This window comes from Coturnix japonica, chromosome 2, assembly GCF_054131305.1.
Source record: "Coturnix japonica strain WE chromosome 2, WE-NBRP24, whole genome shotgun sequence".
NCBI lineage: Eukaryota > Metazoa > Chordata > Aves > Galliformes > Phasianidae > Coturnix > Coturnix japonica.
The window spans coordinates 123,417,327-123,444,736 of record NC_140664.1 but is presented as its reverse complement, the minus strand read 5'-3'; the positions used below and the strand labels follow the sequence as shown (position 1 = coordinate 123,444,736).

The following is a 27,410-nucleotide window of genomic DNA, read 5'->3' as shown; positions in this document are numbered from 1 at the left end:
AACTGGGATTTACGTGATACTTCAGCTCAATGAAAATATTTGCATGTGAGTTAGTATTTGGCTTCATCTCAAGAGGCAAAGAAATAAGAAAACACCTTGCTGATAATCAACTGTTACCCATTGTCTTAGGGTGATTTATAGAACGTTCCAGATAAAACAGTATCCATCTTTAACAGGTGACAAAGCACAATGCTCCAAACTGCTTCTATACGGGAAGCCTGAGGATCCTGAGACAACAACTAAGACTTTTGCAGATGCTCCATATTTAGTTAGAACGATAACATTCTTGATAAATGGAAAATGATTACTCATCAAGCAGAACCTTTTCTTACCTTGCTAAACTGCCCAACTATGTATTTCATAATATTGGGAGGGGCTTCGTACAGCAATGATTCAAGTACTGGAAGATAAGTGCATTTCTGAAGGATGTTCTTTAAGGCTGTTTTACTCTATTGAAATGCAAAATAAAATTTCTACAATGAGACATCATTGAAAACAACAAGAATTCATGAAACATATCTCTGAAGTCTAACAAAAAAAAAAAAGCAAATTGATCATAATTCTCAAAGTGCATCTTTAAAATAAAAAATATGATATCCATCAAGTCACTTAATGAAGAATCAATTTTTTACTTAGATTTATTAAGCTTCAAAACCTATGGTGCATCATATTCTTATTAAGTTATCTACGGTCAAAGTAATGGCAATTCTACTTTGGCTACAATGGAAGCAAGAGTAGACCCTTTAAGTAAATTGAACTACTTTAACATAATAAGAAAGCTAAATCAAAATACAGTTTAAAAGATTGTATTTTACAGGTGGCTTATTGGGAGAGCCTGCTGGTGTGGGGTAGCAAAGTGCATTACCATCCAGGCAGAAAGGAAGAGAGACAGTGAGACAGACTCAGTGCTGGCTACAAGAAGCAGGAATGATCTCACTAGGTAGGATTCTAGGCACACCTAACTTGGTCTTGATGTTCTTGTGAGCACTGAAAACAGCAATACAGAAGTTGTCATCTTATCTTACAGATCTGAGATTTGTTGTACTTTGGTGGACTGTAAAGAGGCACAGTACAACCTGGAAGAGCATATCCTGTCATATTATATTATTCAGTCAGTTCATTTACTGTCACCCAAAATTACCCTTTATCAAAGTCCAGCTTTACTAGCTCCAATGGAATTAAGGTCCTAAACAGGAACAGTCACGTGTTTTCAAGAGCAGAGCTTTGTGTACTTGTTTTAGTTTTATTACAATAATAAAAATGTAAACAAGTCTACTATGAGCTCTATAACACTTCAAACAAGAGCCCATACTTGAGAAAAAAAGGTAGGGAATTAGTCACTTGTAGGAAATAACAGTGCTTATGAGTATACACAACTGATCTAAAGTAGGAAGAAAATGAGAGATTACATTGCTGTGGCTGTATCGTATGATTGGGCATGAACCATACACGTATCCATTAGGACCAATCAGTCCTAATAAATGATACACAGCCTTTAGACACAGGAAATCCACAACTTATTGAATATCAATAAAAACACATCCCACATATAGTTTTTAAGCACTTATAGGTGTCGGTTACTTTGAATATCTCATATTGCATATATTTTGAATATACTTGCTTTCAGCCGAAGATCTTCTGAACTGCGTATGTCCATATACAGAGTAAGCAATGTGGCTAGCACATCTGTTTCTGCTACAGCACGTGCGTGCTCAGGAGTATGTCTTCCAATCTGTCCCAAGGCCCACGCAGCTGCTGCCTTAATATGATCTTCATCTTCTTCTAACAAGCAGGTACACAGTGGTGGTATTCCCTGTAGCAGTAACCAAAAGAACAGCCTTTAAACTGATATAGACTGCTAGAAAATGTTTCTCTATTAACACTCTTCCTATAATATAAGCTCTAAGAGAACAATTGCTATTTGTTGTCATATCTTTGCATCATCGCAACTAGCAAGAATTTTGAATGTATCTTTACAAATCTAGTTAAACAATGAGAGAAACAAAATCAATATTGTGTCTGTTTAAGCTAACAGGCTTTAAGGGATAAAAGGAATCCATTGCACAATTCAGGCTGTACTAAGACTAAGGTCTGCTTGATTGAGCAGTTCATGTTTGATGCATCCGGTATCTTCCAAAAAAGGTTTTGGTGCTTGATGTGAAGTCATCAAGAGATGAAGAATACCTCACTTACTTCCAGCAGTTACTGAAGTTCTTGTGGGCAGGGGGTCACAATCTGTATCCTTTCTCCACAGGATTATGGAGCCATTCACTAGCCAGTATTTTATGCCCAGGATGCTTCAACAGATATCACCACTTCACATTACATTAGGTGAGGCAAGGCTACTAAATCACTAACTAGAAGCCCTTTTTCCTCCATCCTCTGAATTGTCTATGGCCCCTTCTGCACCCACTTTGATTTTTTCAAGATTCTTCTCAGATACAGACAACAGAAAAATATGCACTTGCAATACAGATAGAATCACGACTTCTGGTCCGGCAGTGCTCCATCTTCTATTTCTTAGTACTGCAAAAGACTCAAGTGTCTTTTTCCTAACAGCACTGCAGCAGAAGACCACACTGGAGTTTTTGGTCAGTATGACTCACAAAGTCACTCTATTATATTCATCTTTTCTAGCACACAATACAGCCATACAGAGCTATAATGTCTTAGGAGCATAACTTTCAAATGGTCCTAGTTTACCAGGCCTTACCCTAAGCATTATGCATCTCTCAGAAAAGCTCAGTTTCCCCTGAAGGTGTATTTTTAAATGGGTTTCAGGTTTATTCAGGCTTCTTCTGTGGATCATTTGTTAAGATATTTCATTTCATTATGTCAGATTGCACAGATCCCTACAAAATCTCTTACTGCACTCTCATTCAGTTACAGTAACAATCATTGCTTTTCAAAAAATGGAGCACATAGGTGCTTCCTCTTGAACATAAGCCTGCATTCATCCTGCTTAAGCACTTCAAAGCGTAGCTGCTCTAGGCATCCCTTACAGGGGTGAGAGATGGGCACACCCACAGAAGGTGGACCTCCACAAAGAACAAGCCAAAAGACTGTTTCTTCAGTCTTCAAATGCAGAAAAGAATTTTGTGATCACACCCACCCTCTCTGTGCACATACTGAAGTTATGTTGTACAATTTTCATCTTTTAACTTGCATTTCTACCAGAAAAAGCTTCAATTCCTCAGGTTTTGTTGCTTCATTGTCTCTATTCATATGGTAATTTTTAAATTATAGAATGATTTGGATTGGAAGGGACACTGAAGTTCACCTAGCTCCAGTCTCCTGTCATGGGCAGGTACATTTGCTCAAAGCCCCATCCAACAAAGCCTTGAACATCCCCAGGGATGGGATATCCACAGCTGTGCCAGCACCTCACCACTCTCCGAGAAAATAATTTCTTCTAAATATCAAATCTAAATCTGCTCTTTTAATTTAAAACCATTTCCCCTTATTTCCCTCTCCAGCTTTCCTGTGGAACCCCTTTAAATAAGGGAAGGCTACAATGAGATCTACCCAGAGCCTTCTCTTCTCCAGGCTGAGCAGTTCCAGCTCCCTCAGCCTGTCTTCACAGGAGAGGTGCTCCAGCATCCTCATGGCCTCCTCTGAAGCCTCTCTAACAGGTCTGTGTCTTCCTCATGCTGAAGGCTCCACAGCTGAACACATAACTGACAGTAGGGTCTCATGAGAGTAGGAGAATAACCTCCCTCAACTTGATAGCATGAAAACAGACCGACAGTGCTCAGTGAAATTACCTCTTCCTGTCGTTAATATCATTCATGTTAGAATATTACCTCAGGCACTAATTTCACCAATTGCAGATATTGCAAATATCCCTACTAAATTGTCCTTCTATCCCAGTGCCCAGCAGAATTTATTTAAACCAGAAAACAAATAGCTTCTCTCATCTGAAATATGACTTGCACAACTGAATCAAACTACGCTACATTTCAGAAACTGAAGTCTTGGCAAGTCTGAAGATTTCAGCTGCAAGACTATTGCAGCAGTTATGTTAGTGCAATAAATAATCTGCCATTAAACATTCTTGTTCATAAGGAGTTTTGATGTAGCCACAAATATTCTTTTTAAGAGGAAAAAGACCATAGAAATTCGCTGACTTACTTTTGTATTCATTCAATTGCAACACAGAAAAATAATGTAGTGGAATACAAATAGATGTTCAGAAATGAATCCAGGTCATTTTATAAAAGGTTCAGCTTCATAAGGACCAACTCCGATCAGGCCACCATATAATCTCAGACATTGCAAGCAGCAATATTACAAGAAAGTGCATTAATCAACAGCAAGTATATAATTCTGTCACAAAACACATGCTCTGCCTATGTTAATTTGTGTCTCTTTCTCAGAGTACCACTGAAGAATTATAGGAAGAAGGCGAAGTGATAGCTAACCTTGGAGACAATAACTGCCATTGACAGGTTCTCTGAATGAGCTGCTACATAACCAAGCATCATGATGCCAGGCAGTCTGACAGTCCCTTTGCAGCTGCCAATACAATCAATCACAGCGGCAACTCCACCTGCATTTACTATAAACTGTGAAAGCTGTAAAGATAAACAGAACAGATTAGATACTGTGAAGTATCAACAAGCATAAAGCATCACATTATAAAAGTCCTTAAATGTATTGCTCCTGACTTAGAAAATAAAGCTGGGATAAGACTTATGTATCATACTGACTGCTAAGCACCGAGTGAAGCATGAAGTCCTCAGGAACTAAACTATTTTGCTACCCTGATTTTGCTTCACTTTACTGCAAGGAAATCAGGATTCTGAACTCCTGATGTTGAAAATGTCATTCCATGCTATACAACTGCATTATTACACAGGACAGCTTATACAGTTAAACCAAAGTATCACACAAATGACAGTCAAATACACAAATGACTTTGAAGTCACAACTACTGAGCCAGACACTTTCATACTGCTGCTTATTTGTTCTCCAAGCTAGCAGCATGTGTTCTTGTGCAAGCAAAGAAGGAAAAGCCCACACCTCCTCTCACCTGTGCTCTATGGATAACCTCAGCAGCATTAAAGCCTTTGTGGTCCTCCTCCCCCACACCAAGACATGAAGCCACAGACAGCTGTCATGGTTGCCCAAAACCAACTTGGGCTACATCACTCTGTCAGCACTGTGGTACTCCAAAGGACATGGCCAAGGAGCACACTTGATGGACAGCAGACTTTTCTCCAGAATGCTGAGTTATATAGCCTTGCTTATAAATGATATTCGTGTCTGTAGTCTGTGATGCTTGCTGTGTACATTAAGCTATGCAGCACGTTTCATTCCAAATGGTATTGCTTCTCACATCTCTTAAGGGACAGCAGTAGAGAATATATAGTAACAACAATGCATATAAATTAACATAATTCCATATTATCATTATTTCCTTCTACGTTGTTGGGTGTATACCACATCTTTACAAAGATTCCAAAGTAAAAGCAGCACCTGCTCAAGAGCTGTAGTTACATAAACAAAAGATAAGACGTAGATTTCCAGTCTTGCTGATTTCTAATAGCATGACATCCACTCTTACCTTCGAGCCTTGTATAAGGAGACTGCTTTATTCATTACACAGCTACGTGAAATTTAAAGTTATACCTTAGGAAAAAGCATTCACACGGCGACTAACTGCAGCCAGTGATGGCCAGGCTCTACATCTGGGCTCACGCATGTGCAGAGATGTACAGTACTACTGCACAGACACAAGCAGGCTGAAAATCTCATGTTTAAACAATTCTCAACTGTTAAGCTAGTGTTATGATGGCTGTGCTAGTGCATTCCACAAATACATTGCTTGCATTTCATCCCATACTCGTATTTAGAGTCTTTTAAATGACTCTGTGATTTGGCAGATTAATGTAGTTCTAATTATTTGTTTTTCCTATGCATTTTACATTTGCTTTGCTGATCCTCACAACCTTTTTGTATCTATTATTGGCAAAAAAATACTGCAAATGCTGAGAATCAGATCAAAAATTCAAGCTATTAGGAAAAACTGTCACCACTTTAATAATATATAAGGGAATTGTTGAGTTTCATTGTTATAGGAAAATTAAATGAAATGTGATACCAGCACCCCCAGAAAGATTTTTTCAGAAAGACTCACACCGTCTGTTATTACCGCAACACGTTCATATCATTTATAAGCTGCTATCACGACTTCCGTGAGGCTTTACTTGTGGTATTTCTAATATCTGACACTGACAGCACTGTCAGCCTAAAATTCCCTCTTTGCACTGATATCTTATGGAATGAAATAGCCAGGTGCATTTTATGCGATTCCCAATTTTCCTAAGCCAATTCATATTCAATACACATCTCATAATATCAGCAAGCATTTCCATATTTTTCCAATGAATATGCCAAACAGCCATTTGCCCTCCCTTTCAAAAAGCAAATGACAGAATAATCCTGTATTTTATTTAAAGTGTAAAATCTAATGATATGACCTTGTATTTGCATTTTCAAGGTTTTACCTCAGGCGAATGCTTTGCTATCTCTCTAATTAAAGTTGCACCATTTTTCTTGACATATTCATCCGAGTCCTTCAGGCATGTGAGCACAACTGGGAAAATTTCTGCTTCAACCACCAACTCTGCAAGATCCACTGAATGCTTTGCTATTTGACTTAGCGCTGACAGCACCTGACACTAGTAAATAAAAATTGTTATAAAATCAATAGTAGACAAACAGCCTGCAACGTGCACTCCTCCTGCACACAAAAATCTATTGCATCAAGGAAAACAAAGAGGATAGAGAAAACAATTACAGCTACTTTACAATTCACTGAATCAATTCATGCACGAATATAATAGCTCAGAACATTTGCTGGTTCCTGAATAAAAGTTTCTCTTTTGTTTCATGCCATTCAAACATACTATGTCATAAAGAAGAAACATAAATATATATATATAACATTTAAAACCATAACTTAAAATGTAGTGACATCTACAGAAAGTATCTTTATTTGTCTACATTTGGTGTGTCAGATCAATTATTTCAATCTTGTTTCTATTAGTTTGAAGTGGCGTTTTTATATTGTCTTTTGTTGCTGCTAAACAAGAACATTACATTCAGAAAAAAAATTTGAATGTTGGTCCATTAAACTTGTGAGGAATTCTTCAACAAGGACAATCCGTAGCAGATAGCACACTCTAAAATACAATAATACATTCAGTATTAACTTGTAGTATAATCTTAAGCGTACAAAACCTCTTTTGTAACTGAATTGGTCAGAGTTTCTCTATTAAAAATATTTGTTAGAGAAAATCAAAGGATGGGGTTTCATACATCAGCTTGCATTCCTCATATGATACTTTATAATTAAAATAAATAAAATGCTAAGCATTGAAAGATTAATTTAGCTGCTCCTCACTGGGCAGCAGTTTTTATCCAGCAGTTAAATCTGTGAACATGTTCAGAACTCTGTCACTGCCTAGTTACGTTTTGCTAACATTCAAAACAAGAGCTTTTTAAGTAAATATACACATCTGTGTCAATGACTCAACATCAAGTAACGACTGCTAAAATGGAGATTAAAAATAATGTTTAAATGTACCTTCAGTTTAGCATCACGGTTCAGGATCATCTGAGCTAAGAAAGCGATAGCTCCTGCATCCACTACTGTCTGCGCTAACTCTGGAGAATGCTTTGAAATATCGCTAAGAGTTGAAGCAGCAATCCTTTTCAAAGCAATTTCTGGCTCCTGGATACAGAGCACTAAAAGAGGAACGGCTCCTGCATCCACCACAGCTTGTGACAGTTCTGTAGGTCCAAGGAAAGTAATTAAGTGAGTATGGGTGACTGACCCTTGTGCAAGCCATTTTTCACCCTGACAGATACAGCAAAGGAAAAAGGGGAGGGTGTAGTTCACTGTCTCGACATCTGCATTTCAAATCAGCCCTCCTGGTTTCATAAACCATGTGGACCAATCCAAAACTGAAAAGAATGCAGGTCAATAGATGGACCCCCATTTACATGCACACATTTGAGGTAGATTAGGCTGAAATGGTTTGTTATTCTGTTTTCTTTTTCTTTTTTTTTAAAGTAAGCAGATGTCAGCTGTTTAAACCCTGGCTATTCTACACTGATCAATAGGAAAGCATTTTATGCATGGCTAACAACAACACAGAAAGCCAAAGTACCAAAATTTTACCAACCACCTAATTAGAGAGCATTTTACCCTCTTTAAATGATAAGCAGATATTAGCATAGATCAAATGCCAAAAACAGAAATACAAAAAACACACATAAAAGATTTATCTTACATAAAAGACTGAAAAAACAGAACCCATCAAAATGAGGTTTTGCAACCAGACATGGGAACATACAGAATTTATCCCTCAGTGGCTTCAAAATGTTATTGCACACAATTAGATAAATGAGAAATATCATCACTGTGATATTGTGTGTCTGAGATCAGTACAATAGCCTTAACTAAGTGCACCTTAAATAAAAAAGAAAAAAAGAATCTGAGCACATGGTTATCTTACAGGGACAAAAAATACACCATTGGAAATTCATTAGCTCTTTCTATATATATGCAGCATTAAGCACAGTCCTAAAATAAGAATTACTGGATAACACAAGCAAAATGCATTCTATAACAAAGCTGCACTGTTTTCAGATAGTGTGGAAAAGCAGTAAAAATCACGATGAATTCAATAATCTATCAGGTCTTAGTTCACGTTTGTTATATCTTATTATGCATATCCATTATTATCTTTAACATTTATCTTGACTTGCAGTACCATGGCAACATATAGCTGTTGTATTTCAAGGCTCTAACTTAGCTTTTGATTTATAGTCCATCCGTAAAGACATTTTCATACTAAGAAAAATATAGCATACTTCATTAAATATACATAGACTAATACAGTTTTTCATGAAATCTGTAAGTCATGTCATCATTAGGTTGTTAGCATCCAAATAATATTCCTGACCAGATTTGTTTTCAATTAGTGAATTATAGTCACACAGTCCCACACATGTGATAATTCAAATATTTATACTATACGTTATTTCACATGATATAATATTTTGAGCAAAGTATAAACATCGCCTCAAAAACTGTAAGTAATGCAGTGATTTTTTAAATAAATTAGTACAATCTTAAACCTTCAAGTAACTTTTTGGCTGAAAGCACACAGTGTGCACCCTGCAAATAAACACATCATATGATTGGAACAAAACCCTGCCTGACGGTCCAGCTGCAATTTTACAGATTTGAGACAAAATGTACCTGCAGCATGTATGAAAACAGACTGGAGAACGAGCTAAACAGTACAAGCTGTATAAGCTACACTCAACTTGCATGGAAAAAATACACCTGTTTTTGTTTTTTTTTTTTCTCAATTTTTTTTCAGGAACTACTGACCAAAAATCCAGATTAATGCATCAGACTGTGCCCAGTTACAGGCGGTGTCTCAGAAGCAACTTCAGATCAACCATCTCAACTGCTTGCAGTCTGCTGATGAGATGCTAATATCACAAAAACTATGTCAAGACGTACAGGACAGTTCTAGAAGAAGGCGTTTCTTTGATACCTTATGAGTTGAAATCAGGTAAGGAGGTAAAGAGCAATACCTTAAGGTCACAGTAATGCCCAGGTATGTAAAAGTAACCATAAAAGAGCAAACTCAATCTGATTCAATTAAGATCAGCTCTTGCTGTTACAAGCTTGATATCATTTAAATACTGATGGTTACTGTTGGTCATGGTTAATTAAGTGGTTGTTCTTCCAGTGGTGGCTATAAAGTTCAAGGCTAATAACTTACCACATGTAGGGCTACACCAGGTGTCAAAAGACAGCTGAGTAGTAAATAGACTGTCAGAAAACTGTGGAAGCTGAGGCTGGACAAAAGAAAATATGCATTCTCCCATCACTTCCCCCATGTCAACTCAGCCCAAAACTATGATACTAAGTACTAAATGATTCTATGATAACTGCAGTTCTTTTTCTCAAAAAGATGATTAACTCCCAACTTAGTGGAAAATCTTTAATTCAAATGGTGCAATAAGGATTTTAAAACTTTGCTATTTAATTAGAGAATACAGATAGATATGCAGAAAAATAAAGGATGCTGAGGAAGAGCTAAAGGAGAAGATACAGTTTTCAGGAAGAAATTTTCAAAAACAAATATTCAGACAAAGAAATTAAAAGAGATTAAACAGAATCAGAGGATAAAATACAGAAAGACTTAACACTCTTCCAAGAATGCACGATGTGGATAAAGACCAAACCAACAGGAGAAAGACAGCAGAAAAAGAGAACTAATTTCTGAATATTATTTAAATCAACAGAAGTTTAGGAAAAAGGCAAGGTCGAAATTGTGGTAGACCAAGAACTCATCCAGCTGCATGGTGATAAAGAAGGACTTCTCCTTGCATGAGAGTAAGCAATAAGAGTGATTCTACATATAACAAAAGACAATGGAGCTTGGACTCAACACTCACCGCAAATGAGATGCTTTTGTCCAGAAACATGGAGAGGATTTTAGCAAAAGGAGATACCACAGACAAGAAGACAGACTGACACAAAGCTACAAGGAAGACTGATATAGAAAGCCAACAGAGTTTAAGATGTCACCATTTCAGCTAGAGGCTGTACTAGAGTTGTACTGATTTGTCTCGGTACAACAGCAGTCACCAGGGACTGAGAAATTAATTCAAAGTAAGTTGAGGCCTACTCATGAGTTTACATGATCAGGAAGAGTTGGAAGTGAACAAAGAGGAGTCAATAATCTCCTGACTACACATCCTCTGAAATCAATGGAAAGTCTTATAGGATTGATCTGAAACAAAAAATCCATACAAACATTAACAAATTAGCAATAAGAGGATGGGTCAAAAAGAAAAAAAAATGAGGCAGAAAAATGAATAGGAGGAAGTGAATGTGATGGTAATCCCCAGGGAAGGAAAACCACTATAGGAATATGGCATTTGCTCCCAGCAAGAAAGCAGCAGCAAAATCTTCTTTGCTTGGAAACAAATGAATGCTTCAATCCAGAGCATGGTTCTCAAACAGACCCTGCTGTGTTGGCAGGTGTATCCACAGGAAACAACAGGTTTTGACTAAAACAACCACCAATACTGTGTTTTTCTGAATAACGTGATTACGTAATGACCACATAGGAAGACTCTAATCCCCACAAGTAGTCCAAAAGGCTGCACTTCGAGATCACTAATTTATGCAGACCACTTCAACCACAGTGGTCAATATTTCACTGGAAACAGTTGAAAAAGCTCAAATCAGTGGGATGGTGGTTGTTAATTACAGGGCAAACTTAGATCGTGGAATAAGACGAAGTTCCTACTAGGCTCAAATCACTGAAGATGTGAGCACTGTTGTACCTGACCCTACTCAAAGCAGGAATCTGGACTAGAGCCTTCCTGAGGGCCCTTCCAACCTGAACTACCCTATGATCCTAAGGGCACCACGGTGTGACTGAAAATCAGTTTAACTCCGCTCTCAGGAATATGTTTGGGTATAAAGAGCAATTATTTTCATTTTACTATCAGTTCACCATATGCTGAAGCAGGTACAAGCATTAATAAATTACATCTTTCATGCTCTTGTGCAGGCAAAGTGGGAAGCTAAGTTATATGCAGTTCTTTCTAACAAGAACTTTGTATTCAAATTAATGGTAAAAGTAAAAAATTATAAAATATTTTTTCGTGGACTTGATAGCATTTTGATGGTATTTGCTGCATTTCTTCTCAAACACAAATAAACAGTAGCAATAATGACTGGCAAAGTTCAAGCATACACTGATCCACACACTTTGGAATTAAATAAGCATCTGAACTCAGCTCAAGGGGATCTTCCAGAGTGAGCAGAACTGCATGAGCTCAGCTAGGCTTTGGAATCTGACCTAGCAGAATTTCCAGTGTCTTGGAATCTCTGTCTTGACCTAAAATCTTGCAGGCGTTCTGGAGACATCTGTTCACAGAGGAACTGTATTTTGAGTGACTGCTGTATGAAGATAGAAAGGAGCTTGTTAATCTGTTTGGTTGTTATCTGTTTTTGTGTTGTTTTTGTTTGTTTGTTCTGTTTTGTTTTGTTTTTCAGAGAAGAAAAAAGGTCCCAGTTTCTCAAAGTTAGAAGTCTTTTCAAGGGAACACACATTGCAGTTCCTAGAGAGCAGATTTATTGTGTCTTGAATGGAATTTCTGATAAAAACTGAGAAACTCTCCCACTGCACAGCAGCTACCACCTAATGCTAGGAGCCTCTGCTTGTACTCAGAGACTGAGGTTCTCATCTCATCTAAGATCAGGGTGTTAATCTGTCTCCCACATCCCAGGCATATGCCCCAATTGTGAAACTATTATTGCTGAGGACAAGTAAATATCCCCCACACCATCTTCTCAGGAGGCTGAAAAAAAAAGATCTTGCCTTAATGCTGTCCCTATTTAGAACAGAAACAATTTTTGAAACTGAAAAACATCTTGTGGGCGGGGAAAACCATTTATCACCCTGTTCTACATTTAGAGTTTAAACTGCAATATGTGCCTACAGTCAGCGAGAGAAAATCGTAACTGCCAAATTTAGTCAATGCAAAAGTATGAATCCAATCCAGAGTTTCTTTAACAGAAAGTACCAGGTGTTGATAAGAAGAGATCCAACTTTGGATCCCACCTCCAACAACACCATTGCAAATGTTTGTAGCAGTAGAAGAAACATACTATGCACAGAAAGATCTTCCTTCATTAAAACTTCTCTGCTTTCGGTGGTAACTATTTTAGAGGCTTCCTGTGACTGTGTCAGAGAGGAAGGTAAATACCCAGCTGGCTGTAGTTGGGCAGCTTCACAGCAGGGGAATAACTGAATTTTTGGTTGTTGGGTTTGTTTATTTTGCTTTCTTTTGTTGTTGTTTGTTTGTTTGTTTGTTTTCAATGTATGATATTGAGTGATCTGATCTTGTCCTCAGAATTTCAACCCAGTTCTTGAAGATGCTGTGCTTATTGCATGCATAAACTGGTGAAACATCTGTCCACAGTCCATCAATAAATAATTTATAACCATGGAATAAAAATTTGTATAAGGACTCTGCTGTATTCAGTCCCTCCACATCTCTATCTTTGCAGACAGTGCCATCACAGAGTGAACTGGATCACCCTAAAGATCAGCCAGCATCCACACAATGAATAGCATGAAGGACAATTGAGGTGAGTCAATATTGATTTACCGATATAACAAAACTACAGACATGCTTATGTTAAGAGTAACACAGACACACACTTAGACTACATACATTTGTACAAAAGAACACTTTCAAATGACACATATGCAAATATATCTCAGATGAAAGCAACACTTGGTTTCAGAGATTCTGATCCAATAGCCAAGAATAAATTTGTTCCCAGATAAAAAGCAGCCCACATGGAAGATGCTGACAACTCTGGATTAGGTCTTAGTAAGTGTGGAAAATGCCCCATACCTTTTGCAGCCAGACACTTAACAGCAATTAAAAAAGAATAGCTTCCAAACTGCTGTGATCCTGGAATAATTTTAACTTTAACCAATATGAACACAGGCTATTTACGCCATTCCTTCTCTTCAGCAGTTTTGTCTCTCAGTTTTTAGCTTCCTAGATCCAAACGTTTACTTGAACTATATAAATAACCGGTAAAAACTATTGACCATGTGGGTTGGCTTTTAAATAGGAACATGACACTGCCAGTGAGTTATATAACACTGTAAGACAGCAGTGTGCTGCTCGACATCAGATTCCTCAAACCTGTTCCTGACTCCCAGGGAAAGAGTGCGGTCTGCTGCCTAATGATAATGTAGTCACTGCAATGAATTTAGCACATTTGTACTGCAGTCTGTGCTGTCAGCTGAATGGAACTTGGTTCTGCCTAGGCTTCTCCTTTTACTACACACATAAAAAAAAAAAGAACTTACAGTAAGCAAGAGAAATTTTGTTCCACGGCAGCAGTTACATAATAGTACAGCTTCTGAAATTTCCTCACAAAGGAGAATAAAGCAGAATGTCATTTCCTGGCCACTCATCCAATGCACCTCTTCTTAGAGCAGCTCTCATACAGCCAGTCAATGTGGATATCACAGCTATACACAGATATACAACATCTTCTCACACAAGGGACAGCATTGCCAGATTCGTAAAATTATAGCAGGTTTTTACTCTGACTTTAAAATTTTATTACAGAAAAGGAAAAGTCTTTTGTTCTGATTTACGGACATCGCAGTAATATTATTTCTTATAACTCTCACACAGCATTAGGTCAAAAGATAACAAACTGAACCTGTTACCTGAATTGTGTCGGGCAATGTAACCGAGTGCCCAAGCTGCACCTTCTTTGACTCCAGGATCAAAATCTTCCAAGCAAAATACAAGTGCTTCCAGCGCTCCACACTCAACTATTTCCTGAGCTAGCTCTGGAGAATGTTTACCAACTGCTCTTAGCACAAATGCAGCTGCTTTCTTGTAGAAACGCTATACAAATGAGAAAAAAAAAATGCTTTTTACTAACATTTAGTACTTTATGGCATAACAGAGCACAGACATGCATAAATTAGATTTTTATTAGCAACAGTATCTCATTCAGATCCAAATCAGGACCACCATGCATCACACAAACAACGAACATACAGTCCTTCCTTGAGATAGCTCATGATGTAAGATCTGCAGCAAGTGCACAAACAAATGGGAAAAAAAAATAATAGAAGGCTAAGAGGATATGGGGAAAAGATAATAGTCTAGATAAGTCTGTTTGTTTAAGTGAGTCGTGAGTGATAAGAGCTACAAAAACAATAGTACTTCACATATTTAACCAGATTACATAGGTTATGCAGAGCAAGCTCCTAAAACTAATTCTACCCATCTGCAACATCCACAAGACTTCACAGTTTCTGACGTGCATACCCTCATAACATCATTATGTGAAAACACTGCTTACAAACAAGAAATAGCGACACAGAGAATACAATGCAACAAAAGTCTTTAAAAACTGAATCCCCAAATGCCTAAATACCCCAGCTAAGATCCTGAAATACCAGACTAGCAGATACCCAGTGTGATAGTCCTCAACTTTAACCAGGCAACCTGAAAATCTATTCCTGCACATGTCCGGAAACAGCTCACTTCCAAACAGACTAAGCTTGACACCTCTGCCACAAGTTCAAGCAAAATCCAAGCACCTGCCTCTGGTTTTCTACTTCTGTGCCTCAGTGCTGGTGCATCCTTGCAATGTATGATGCTGCACGCACCATGAGGTTCCACATAAATAGCAGTGGTGGCTGTGGCTTCTTTTAAAAGCACATTTTATTTATAAGTCCCATTTCAGTCTTGTAATTTTAAAGCAAATGTGTAAAGTCTGTGGAAGCTGAAGGTTACATTTCTTCCTTGCTATACAGTTTCAAAATTCAGAATCCAATTCAAGCACTCCTGCCACAGCTGTGCTGGCAGAAAGACCACTCCATCCTCTTAGGAAGTCCCTGTGCAGCAACGAGGGCAAGATGCAACAGGATACAACCAACCTACTGCCACTACCCTGTGCTCCTGGCAGCTGGCCCATCAGCACTGTGGACTAGCTTGGGAGCACTTCTTCTCTGCACACCAGCTGGTTTCAGTCTTATTCCAAGATGTTTCATTCTCCCCTGCTCTGTATAGGAAGCCTAGGCAGTTAACTGTGCTGGATTCATACTGTCAAGATACACAGAATCTATAAAAAAAAAAAAGCCCCATATCCCTTTGGGGTCAAGTCCATACAGACAAGAAGCCAGGTTAACAGTGATGCGACTCTTGCCAGGTGCCCAAACACCTTAGAAAAACTTTCCTGAAGCTCTAAGCTGTGGCAGTTGAGGACTATGCAACAGCTCCATAGGTAAGTGAAGTGAACTCTGACCAAGCAATGGTGCACACCTTCTGCAAGCACCTAAACTTCTGCCTCAAAGCACAATGGCCTCATCCTGCCAATGGAGATCTGCCTCTGCCATCCTCTAAACCACATCCAGGCACTGCCAAGCACTTTGATGGCTAGCGCTGGCCCAAACACCATCATTTCAGCACACAAAGGGCAGTCATCCTCTAGTGCTCAAGTGCATGCCCTGCCTCTGCTTATTTTAGATATAATTCCCTACTGCCAAAACCCCAGACTTCTAAGTTAAGGCCTACAAGCAGATACAGTGAACGTAATTTACAAGAAAGACATTAAACATCTCTTAATGGAAGAGATGTTAAATGAAACAGTACAGACACAAGCAGACAAACTCCAAGCTAGTTTGAGTTCCAGTTTTACTGAAATAAGTGAAGTTAGAATAATTTACACCAGTCTATGTCTGTGCAAATACGGGTATGTTATTTCTGTTAAGTAATTACACTTCTGGCAAAGAAAAACACTTCTTTATTGTTATTCAAAACACATTTGTTTACAAACAAACTGTATTTGCAGGCACAGTTAGTACATACTGAGTACACACAGAGTTTTACAACTCTTGTTTTGCTCAGTTTAATTGACAAAACACTGAGCTGGGATGTGACCCTGTAACTGTTCTCCATAAGCCAGCTGAATTAGTATTTGTTGTGTGCTCCAAGAATCAGCTCCTTAAATACAGATGTTGATACACTAGGAGTGGATGGAATGGAAATGGTCTGGGGTTGGTTTTTTTGTTGTTTTGGTTTGGTTTTTTGCCTACTGGAAGTAACAAACTGCACGCATTGCTAAACTCTGCATGAACTGGATAATGAGTTTCCTTCACTTGCCCTCAGTCACCAAGACATAGTAGAATTTCCATGACCTCACACTAATCTTGCTGCTGCCCCAACTGATTCTGAATTACAGCCATCTCACAGATGTAGCAAAAGCACTGGCAGTAACATGGAACAGATAAATCAGGGTACTCAAGCTAATTTAGTGAGTGCTTTGAATTGCAGCGGGGGAGTAGCTTCCAAATTATTAAAAATAAAAAAAGTTTTGCTTCCCTCCTTCTCTTTAAAACAGAAATTCACCAGAATGGTCATAAATTTGCCTAAGACCTTCATTTTATTGAAATCAAGGCTTTTCAGACTTTTTGCTGTTGCTTTGATTGACTGTGTAGGGAACAGCCAGACATGTAAGAAAAAACAAAAGCAAAGAATGCTTGCATTTTCTTCCCCAAAAGACTGAAAATGAAAATACACTTTTCCAAACTATATTTCCATTGAAATCATAATATCCCTGAAATCTAATAAGCCAAAATTGCAACTCAAGTATGGCTATGGTATCAATGGATTTGACTGTCAGCTGTCTCCTCCATTTGCCAGTCACTAGAAACTGTACTGAAAGTTTTCTTTTTTTAAATCAATTTATGTTAGGAGTAAAGAACTAGAATATAAGGAAAAGCTGAAGGAAAGATGGCAAGAGGGGAGAAAGAGACACCATGAGACTTATTTGCAACACAATTGCGTAGTAAGGGATTTTTTTAATACAAATATCAAAATCTTTACTGTGTTTTCCTGTATCAGTGGTTTGATACTTCTTATGCTACAGATTTCCAAGTGGTTATGTGTGGAGACACAAACTGAACATCCATAATGAAAAACTGACTATGTATTTTACAAGTGTTCAGTATTATTGACAAATCCCAGTCAGTTTTCACTACAGATTTCCAATTGTCTCAGTTTTTAAGAGGGACTTTTTATAATGTATTACTCAACATTTTAAACCCATAACAATGCCGCGAGTGTATTTCTTATAACGCACCGGGAGGTAAGATGAGATTTTAAAGTCAAACTTGTTTAAGCTCAAAGTTATACACACTGATCTCTCAGGAGTTCAAGCACGCACACTCTCTGACTTTCACACACCTCTTGCTATGCTAGGAATAATAGCAGATAGCCAGTACAGAACGATTTCCCTTTAGCTGTGCGGCAGTTTAAACAAAAATAATTACTTAAGTGAACAATGATGCCTTACATTCTTCTCAGACAATGAACACACGAGCGATGGAAGAATGTCTCCAGTCACGACTGCCTCTGCCAGGTCATCGTTAAAGTAGGCAAGTCTCCCGAGAGCCAAAGCAGCCGTCTGTTGGATAGTTGGCACCACATCCAGCAAAAGAGGTCTCAGCAAAGTTATTACACCTGAATTACACCAGGAAGAGAAAAGCCCACGTGGTAAGTGGAAATTTTTCAAATCATTTATTCTGAACTTTACATCAACTTTACTCATAAAAATCTATTAAATTACTCTTCCAGGTAATGAGAGCTTGTAGGAAATGCAGGTGTTCCACTGAAATGAAGTTGGCACGTGGACAGCACTGCTGAAGCATGGCAGGTTTTTTGCACATTTTTTCATGGGTAGAAAACAACTGTGAAATATTTAAAAAAATAAAGAAAGAATCACACATAAAAATATGGTATATTCAAACATATATATAATACATGTTAACGAAACACATACAGGAAATCCCATCAGGAGGTTTTGGTGATCTTCCACTGCTATGTCACTCCTCCAGCCTGTGACAAGAACCTCTGCCTTGAGTTATGCCAAATGACATTCCATCTATTACAAGCTACCATTGATTCAAGGGCCAATAGCCATGAGGTCTTACACTCCAGATACAAGAACTGAAGTTTGGTGGTGGTGGTGCCACCTTTTTTTTTTAATCACATCAGTTAAACATGAAAGAATCCTGAGGATGAAATCCTCATGTATCCTGAGGATACCACAATATACACACATTGTTGAAATTATAGGTGAGGTAAGCAATTATGACATGAACCGTTAGCTGTTAGAGCCCAGAAGAGTGTTTTCAAAGATAAACGTTTGGCTAAAAATGGGAAACAGCAGGTGTAAACTTTCCATTCAAGCCACAGGAGGGAGGAGGTCACAGTGCAGCTCTTCATGAGTTGTGCATGGAAATGTGCACTGCAGCTCTTACCTGTGCTCTGGAAGGGGCACAAGCCACAAGGTGACACCATGTGCTGGTGACCAAAGGTTATTCCACGGAGTATCAATGGAGAAAACTAAGAAACTAGGGACTGAATGATTGTAAAATAAAACAGCAAGTGAAATCAAACATATTCAGGAAAGCCGATCCCAACGTCCCACAGCGATGAACTCTGAGCACATCACTATTGCTCAGGAGAAAGGTCCCACTGCTAGACAGGCAGCTCCATGGAGACACCAGCTCTCTGCTCAGCCATGGGAAAATAATTATGCACACAGAAGTATACAGGGATATGGAAATGAAAAGATGCCAAATCAGAGACCATCACTGTGTTGCTGTATAAATCTGTTCTGCAATTCATACCCTTCCCTAGAGCAGAACTGGAGAAGGCTCAGCAAAAGGCAACAAGGGTGACCAAGGATGACCACTCTGTACATAGAGGCTATTTCTACAGTTAAACTAAGACTTTTCAGTACAGATATAAGAAAGATATATGATGTTACATAAAGCATATGATTTGTAAGGTCTGAAAAGAGAAAATTATTTGTATTGCAGTTCTTTGAAAGCAGTGCCTCTCTAAGAGCCAGACGTACAAATTAATACTGCTGAGCTTTATAACTCAGCCAGAAAGCAATGCTCCATGGAGCTGCAAAAGTGCTATACCAGAACCCCAAATGACTCAGAGCTGCAGTTAAACCTCCGTATCAGCTGCCTCAGTTCTTTGCTCTTTCCACTACATTTGTTTGCATCAGATAAAGATTTAGCTGGCTGACCAGGGAAGAAAGCAGTACTTCCCTCCTCAAGGGCTCATAAGCTTCCAACTACCAAAAGCCTTTTGGTGCAACAGTCCCATAGCAAAGGGTTCACTGCCTAATGGCAGATAGCACCTGGATGTTGAGGAGACGCAATGAAACAAGGACAAGCTGATGGCATTAGAGTAAGGATTAGGCCAAAGAGATGGAAATTACAGTAAATTCTATACAGCATACTTCTGTATAGAAAGGCATCCTGAAAAGAAGAAAAGGATAAAGTACTCAAGTAGCAGGGTGATTCTCACTGAGGGCATTTATGTTAAGTTAAAACCATATCACTCCCAGTGAGAAGAAAATAACTTAATAGTCAACAGGAGGCTCTAAAAAAGAAGGATGAAAAGTGAGAGTGAAAAACTAACCAAGGAGGCTATGCTGACACCACTGAGTTTGCTTTAGCAAGGTCAGAGCTGCAAGCAAGCTGTGCATGGTGGTTGCAGCCTCCCAGGATGTTCACAAGTCAAAGCACCACAGGTTTGGTAGCAACATACAATAAAAGGGAAAGTGAAATGAAATTGTTCTTTCTGAATAGCACTATAGAAGTACCAAAAATAGCCATGGCCATAGCATGCATGAGTTGAATGTGCACATAAAGACTATGGAAATAGGACTGCAGTATGTCTGGGGCCCATTTACACTCCTGTCAAAGCCACGGGACCGAAAAAGGCCTCCTGTGCAGCAGCAGATAGAAGCTGGTCCTCCAGTTCTGTGGTGCCAGTGTGAACTCATTGAGCACTTTGCAGGAATCCCTATCTAAGAATGTGGCCATTTTACTGGTATCCTCACCCAGAACCTTCCAAACAGCAGGTATGGTCTCAATAGTAAGTTACACTTCATTTAAGGATGGACTAAGGACTTTAAAGGACAAAACAGAAGTGAAAAATAAAACCAGAAAGACACACAAGTCGGTGCCAATGCCATATATCATCTATGGGGAGCTGATCTTCTAGTAAGTCACCCACATCTACTTTCTACAGGAAAGTATCACCTTGTCCTTCTCCCTAATGCAGGCACACTCAGCCTACAGGCCACACGCAGCCTAGCACAGCTGGCAGCATGGCCCAGACCCATCTGCCCTCACATTTCGATACACTGGCTAAGCACAGACCTATTGAACAAAGAAAAATATGCAGCCATGCTTCCTGTTCTGATAGAGGGGTTTGAGAATAGGTTTCAAGACTGCCAAATAAATAAATAAATACTTGAAACTGAGAATTTTCAAACGGAATGTATGGAGTTACAATCAGACGTTCAGCTCAAAAATCTGACCATGTCTCTTTATTTTTGTAAGACCTCTCTTCACAGAGAAAAACATTCCTCACTTCACAATCATGCCTTACTGATCAAAAAATCTCTGACCGAAAGCTTGAGACCTCACTAAGAATTACAGCCACTGCCATCAAACTAGGGAGCGATGCGTTAGTTTCACGAAGGGAAGGTCACATATACCACTAGTTCTTGGGTTTTTGCTTGTTGTTGTTTTAATAAAAAATATTAAAGATTAAAATAAGTTATGTTACTTACATACATGAACTATATTGTACATTTTCTGAAGGCTGCCCTGAAGGTAATGCCTCCTATTTTATGATGTTGGCCCACAACAGCAGAGGTGGATGGGGGTGGTATGGCAGCAGTGGTGGAACCTTCCCACCAATATTCCACTGCACATTGCTGCTGTGTGATAGATGGCAGCAGAGGGGCAGTCTGACAGAACAGTGTCTGACATGGAAGCACTTAAGAAGAAAAAGAGTGGAAATGAATTCCTCCACGTGGAAAAAAATGGCACCCTTTGACATTCATCAATGCATAGCTAATGGTTGTGACTATATTGAATGATAGTGTTTTATAGCTGAGAATTTGTTCTATTAAACTGTGTTGTTGTGCTGTTGCTATCAATTGTGGTTTCCATGGAAATAAATAGGAGGCATTACTTTTGGAGAAACCTTTGTGGATGCAGCCCAAGACAATTCTTGTTCCCTCAATGCAGGACAAGCCAACAGTTCGGACACTCAGGTGCTAATGAGTTTTATGATCAGACACCTTCAGAAATTCTTACAGGGCCCTCACACTGTTCCAGCTCTTCACACTACTCCTGCTTTACTGAAATACTGCCAGGCAGAACAGTTGTAAAGACATTACATTTGAACCTTTAAGGTAAAATATGAAAAGTAGACTCGTTTTTTTTTTTAAGTAGGTTTAACTGACAAAAAAGAGATTGTTAGAGCGGTTGGGAATAAAGGTAACATCACAGGGTTCTGTCCCTACAAAAGCCAAGGTGGCACATTCAAGGCAGTCTCAAACTTCAGTGACATTTAAACAGGGCAGAGTCAGCCTATAGCAAAGGAGCCCATGAGCTAAAGCCAGACATTATAACATGTTTTTAGCCTGCACAACATACCTCATCACTGCAAAAGGTAATACCACATGCTAGACAGCTTAAATGGATGTACATCTTGAGTTTTCCTAAGTCTGAGATTTACATGATTTGCATTTTCAAGACTGGCTGACACAGATTTCACTTTTCAAGATAAAGGCTCTTTAGCACGTTCTAAAATGCTGCCAAGCAGTGTGTCTCACCGTGACCACCACCAGTCATTTCTTTGTAGAATAAAGCACATCAAGCTTGCTGATGACATCTGAGTGTCAGCGCGAACATCTTACTGCAAATTATTTTAGGTGTCGCAGCTGAAAGTGAGGATAGAGACAAGAAGTGGGATGGGAGTTACTGTTTGAAGAAAGCACTAAAGAGGAGCTGATAGAAGAGTGAATGGATTGTAAAGATCTAGGAAGGAATAGAAACTGTACATCTTCAGTAAGCCACATATTTCTCTCCATAGCACTTATAAGAACAGGTAACTTTGCAAATCTGAGAACTGCTGCTTAGCAATGGTCTCCACTAAAACACCTGCAGGGAAGCAGAGATGAGCACCTTTCCTTGTGTGCTTCTGAAGACAGCGCTGGAAAGGACCACTGTGCCCACCTGACAGAGCTGCCTGCCCCATGGCCTGCACAGCTGCTTTTACATGAGGTACTGCTGCCTCTGCTGAGCTCCTCTACTTTATCTCCTCTCTGAGCTCCTGTCCTGAGCAAAGCCTACCCATTGTTTCTGTTGAAACAAGTCCATGCCAGGATTCCTATCAGCTTTATGACTTAAACACCTTTAAGATTGTCATGCAGAAAAAAATTGGTAAGAACCTCCTAGCAGTGTCTTCCTTCTTCTACCACTGACCCACACAAATAGGGCCACAGAGCAGGCATAGCAGCATTAGTGCCTGATACTTTAGGAGAACTCTTTGGTCACCTTCTGAAGGAGCCTTTTGTGACAGAAGCAGGGAATTCATTAAGTCTAATTCAAAGGCAGCAGCAACACAAAGTTAACTAGAAAATAAGGCTTTTGGACTGTTAGACTCGATTTGTTTTGGAAGAGTTCCCACCAGCAACTCAGAAACAAGGTAGCAGAAACTACTGCCAAATATTCTCTCTTGCACCACATAACCTTGCCTGACCTCGGGCAAGGACTGATTCCCCCTTCCATCCTCGGTTTCCCACTCAGAATTGTTTCAAAGAATGTCACACTTGGGAGCTGAATCACCCTTAACACGCTCCTCAAGTGGAGCTGTTGTGCCCAGGCCTGATGCACTTCCTTTCAGCAAGCAAGAGCTGGCTGCTGCCTATCTGGAAAGGAGGTCGGAAAAAAAGAAAAAGGCACACTCGGGGCAGCAGCAGATTCCAAGTTTTTTTCATTCCAAGTTTCCAGACAAACAGTTACTACTCTGGAGATAGCAGACTTCATTAGGGCTGCTTTGTTGGGTTTGTTGTTGTTGTTTTGTTTTTGGTTTGGGTTTTTTCTGGAGGGGGGGAAGGGGTTCTTGGATGGTTTTTGTGGCTTTTTTTTTTTTCCTTGGGGGGGGGGAAGGTGATATATACGTTTTGGGAATGCAGCTTTTAAAACCCACACCCAGTAGAATAGCTCTGGGGCTGGGAGAACAATCTCAGCTGCAAAGGAAAAAGGCCATGAAAGAGGAGGAACCCTGCCACATCCCAAGGATTTCCTACAGTACCCTCCTTTACACTGACATTTCAGAAGTTGGCTCCTACAGTCCTGAAGGCTGGTCAGCAAGTAGGCATAGCTGAGGAACAGTAAAGTGGAATGAATCTGCCCAAGGTATTAGAAATACAACACTGGCAGAAATGAGAAGGAAAGCCAGGTGTGCGGGATGCCAGCACCCAAAGTGCCAGGTTCCTTGGCCACATGGATACAGGTTTCTTTTTCCACACCTCAGACTTAGCCTTACCTACAACACACACAGCCCCTAGAAAGGCAAAGAGCTGACCTCATAAGTATCTTTAAGGTCAAAGACTAAATTGCTGAACTAAAACTGTTTCTTAATTACAATAATATTCTTAAATAGCTTAGACAATAAGAGCAAAGATCCCATTATCAGAAACTCCAATGCAAAAATAAATAAATACTTAATTCAGACTATGGAAGAATACAAAAAGTGAACCCACATAAATAATACAAGTCTTAATCTGATGCATTTATTAATGCTGAAATGTAAACGTTTCTATCAAAATAATATTAATGGAACAATTTACAATGTTGCACCTCTCAATGCAGATGAAGAAAACAGAATCAGGCCCTCAGGAACCACCAGCCTTCAAAACGTGCTGGAACCAGTTCAGATATTCTCCTTACATTTAGAAATGACCAGAAGCTGCCTGAATCTCAGTGCAAGAAAGAGGGCTCAAATTCATCAGCCACTATAACTGAGAATGGTCAGCTTCTTGCAGAGGAGACAGCACTCAACATGGCATTCCAGTACCAAACTTGATGAGCTGCAGCTGCCAGAGGAATAGATTTATTCCTAAAATATATTTTAAAATCTGTTCTTTCCAGAGTAGCTTCTCCCAACAGGATCCCTCCAGAAACAAGATCTGGTCAAAGAATTGCTTGTTACTGTTCCAAACTTACATTTACCAAACAGAAAATTTTTAGGAGGTTTAGAAAAGAATTTTCTCCCAACAATCGATCAGTTAAACAGTCAAAGGACAAACCTTGCAGCTAATATTCACAGCAGTGTTTAACCAAAAGAAACAAATGTAACAAAATCAAAACAGCAAAAATGAGAGTTGTTGGAAAAAAAACTGGAGCAAGTCCTCCCAGAGGAACTGCTCTGATGGTTCCTCGCACAGTGAGGACAAGAACAGCGCTAACATGTTTCTCTCTTGTGCAGTGTTAGAGATACCCAGAGATACCTCCACAAAGAAGGAAATGGTCTCAAACTTTTCTTTTTCACGAGATCCTAAGTATTTGTCAAAGGGACTGTAAGAAATGGAACCAAATGTTTATTCCTTGAGCACAGATCTTTCACAGTTGCCAGCATGAGTTTTAGCTGTTCCAGAAATATAAGCCAACAACAGAAATGTAGAATACAGAACAATTTAAGGCTCGGTTTTGTTTGAATTCACTGTGAGCTGCCTTCTGCTTCTGCTGGGAAAAACCTAAGCCCTGATAACCCCTGAGATCCAGCAGGAGATCCAACCCTTCCAAGTGCCCCAGGCTTCCACAGCCAATGGAAAATGACAGCAGGCAAAAACTTCCTGCATCCTCTTAAAACAGTGAGCTTCCCAAAGAATAATTAACTTCCTTTACCAGAATAACACATAAGCCCCCCAACTCGTTTATATATGGATTTCAACAGAGATACTTGTGTAGACAGGCACCTCTCTTTCTCAGGTTGCTGCCATGGAGTGATCTGCTGGTCACAGCAGCACCTCACTGCTTGTGTTGGTTCTTTCTGACAGCACACAACCACCTGTCATTTAGAGCAAGGTGAAGAAGCTCATCTATTGCATATTCAGAAAAGATCAGGAGAACAGTTATCAATTTAACTGTAATTTCAGTTTTAAGTTTTAAAAGCACAGGCTGGGGGGAGAGAGTAAAATGTTTGCGGGCCTCAGTCACTCAAATAAATAGGAATAGGAAAGACTGTATTTGTAGACATTTCCCTCTCTTCTAGCAACTAAAAATCGATTCCAACCCTGTGGAAAGCAGCTCAGTACCAGGGTATTGCTTTCCATCCTCCTTGGCTCACAAAAGCACATTTACACACGGTGACCCCAGCACAGAACCTCGTGCAGCCAGTTCTCAGACCAAGGCAGTCTCAGGCCTCTCAGTGATTATTTCCTCCTCACAACAAGGCACTGCTAAGGAAAGCTGCCCACTGGACTACAAATGACTATTTTAAGTGCTCGCAATACAATGGAAGTAAAATTAGCTCGGCACTTTGACTGCTTTCTTAAAATAGAAATTTTCTGCATTTTTTAAATGCTGTGAGAGCTGCTTCCAAACGGGAGCTCTGTCTGCAAGCAGACAGAAACGAGAACTGTAAACGGGCACAGAGAGGCTTCTTCTTATAAGTCCTAAACTACATTGTCTCTATAGGTGAGATGTCCCTTCGGTAAATTGTGTACATTCAAACAGTGGCACAAAAATACCAAAAAGATTAAAAAGATTAAAAAGAAGAAGAAGGAAAGAAAAACAGATGAAACAAATGAAAAAGCAAAGAAACGGAGCAGCACAGTGGGGCGGTACAGCAGGCCCATGTAAATGGCTGCTTAACCGAGAGATCCTCAGCAAAACCATTTTCACCGAGAGCTGGATTCCCGGCAGCCGACAGCAGGGAGGATGAACGGCATCGCTTCTCCTCGTGCGTTTGTTCCCCCCGCGCCTCGGAGGATGCTGACAGCTGGACGGGATGCGGGACACGAGCACTACGAGCCAAGCCGAGAGAAACCGAAGCGCTGTGGATTGGCACAGCACTGTAAGCCCAGCGCAGCCCTTCCCGAGCCGTGGGTCAGCTCGCTCATCACTGACCGCTTCTTCTGCCCCGCTCTCTCAATAAGCCGTGGGCAGCTCTTCGCACAGCCGTCCTTTGGGTCGGGCACGCACTGCAGAGCGGCACCCAACGGAGCCGCCCGCACCGGGACGGCAGCCGCCGTGCCGGGATCCCGCGGTGCGGACCGAGGTACGGAGAAGCAGAAGAAGCGGATCGAGCTTTTCCCTGCAGCAAAAAGGACCGGCGAGACGGCGGATCCCGAAATAAAGGCGTCATCCAACCGCGGCCCCGGGACAAGCACCGAGAGCCGCACCGGGCGACCCGCCCCCAACGGCCCGTCCGTACCTGCGTCCCGCAGCGTCCCGATGTTCTGCGGCCTCGAGGACAGCTCGGCCACCGCCTGCACGAACTGCGTCCGGGCGCGCTGGTACTGCTCGAACACTGCGGGCGGCAGCGCGGGGGTAGAGACTGAGTGACTGAGCGACTGAGAGCCCTCCCCGTCCCGTCCCGCAGCCCCGTCCCACACGTTACCTTGCAGGACCTGCCGCTGGCTCATGGCGGAGGCTCCGCGCTGTGTACTCGTCCCCCCGGCAACCGGGCGGGCGGAAGCGGGGCGGGGGGCGGGTCGGGGAGCGTCACACCTGTGACGTTGCCGCCCCTCCCGCCGCTCCCCGACCCGCCCCCCGCCCCGGCGGGCAGAGCGCGGGGTCCCGCGGGGCTCGGATGTGGGTTGAGCTGGAGGGGCCGCCCTGTGCGGTGGGTAACGGGGCCAAGTTGTGCCGCACGGCTCGGAGCTGGGAGGGAAAATCCATCGGAAAAGTTGGGAGAAG

General features: G+C 40.4%; 1 protein-coding gene across 2 annotated transcripts in view; it reads right to left on the bottom strand.

Moving 5' to 3' along the window:
• The window catches only part of SPAG6 (sperm associated antigen 6), a 34,793-nt gene extending 7,636 nt beyond the window's left edge, over positions 1 to 27,157 (bottom strand). Inside the window, exons 1-10 of one of the 2 annotated variants that reach the window (XM_085538708.1) lie at positions 27,112 to 27,157; positions 26,926 to 27,021; positions 18,921 to 19,020; positions 17,954 to 18,120; positions 14,310 to 14,493; positions 7,592 to 7,797; positions 6,510 to 6,683; positions 4,422 to 4,574; positions 1,622 to 1,813; positions 333 to 449 (exon numbers count right to left, since the gene is read on the bottom strand). In XM_085538708.1, coding sequence (XP_085394834.1) covers positions 333 to 449; positions 1,622 to 1,813; positions 4,422 to 4,574; positions 6,510 to 6,683; positions 7,592 to 7,797; positions 14,310 to 14,493; positions 17,954 to 18,120; positions 18,921 to 18,960 — 1,233 coding nt within the window. In that variant the 5' untranslated portion in view covers positions 18,961 to 19,020; positions 26,926 to 27,021; positions 27,112 to 27,157. The remainder of the gene's footprint in view (positions 1 to 332; positions 450 to 1,621; positions 1,814 to 4,421; positions 4,575 to 6,509; positions 6,684 to 7,591; positions 7,798 to 14,309; positions 14,494 to 17,953; positions 18,121 to 18,920; positions 19,021 to 26,925; positions 27,022 to 27,111) is intronic. The other variant, XM_015853303.3, reaches the window with a different exon arrangement.
• Positions 27,158 to 27,410: the final 253 nt, after the last annotated feature.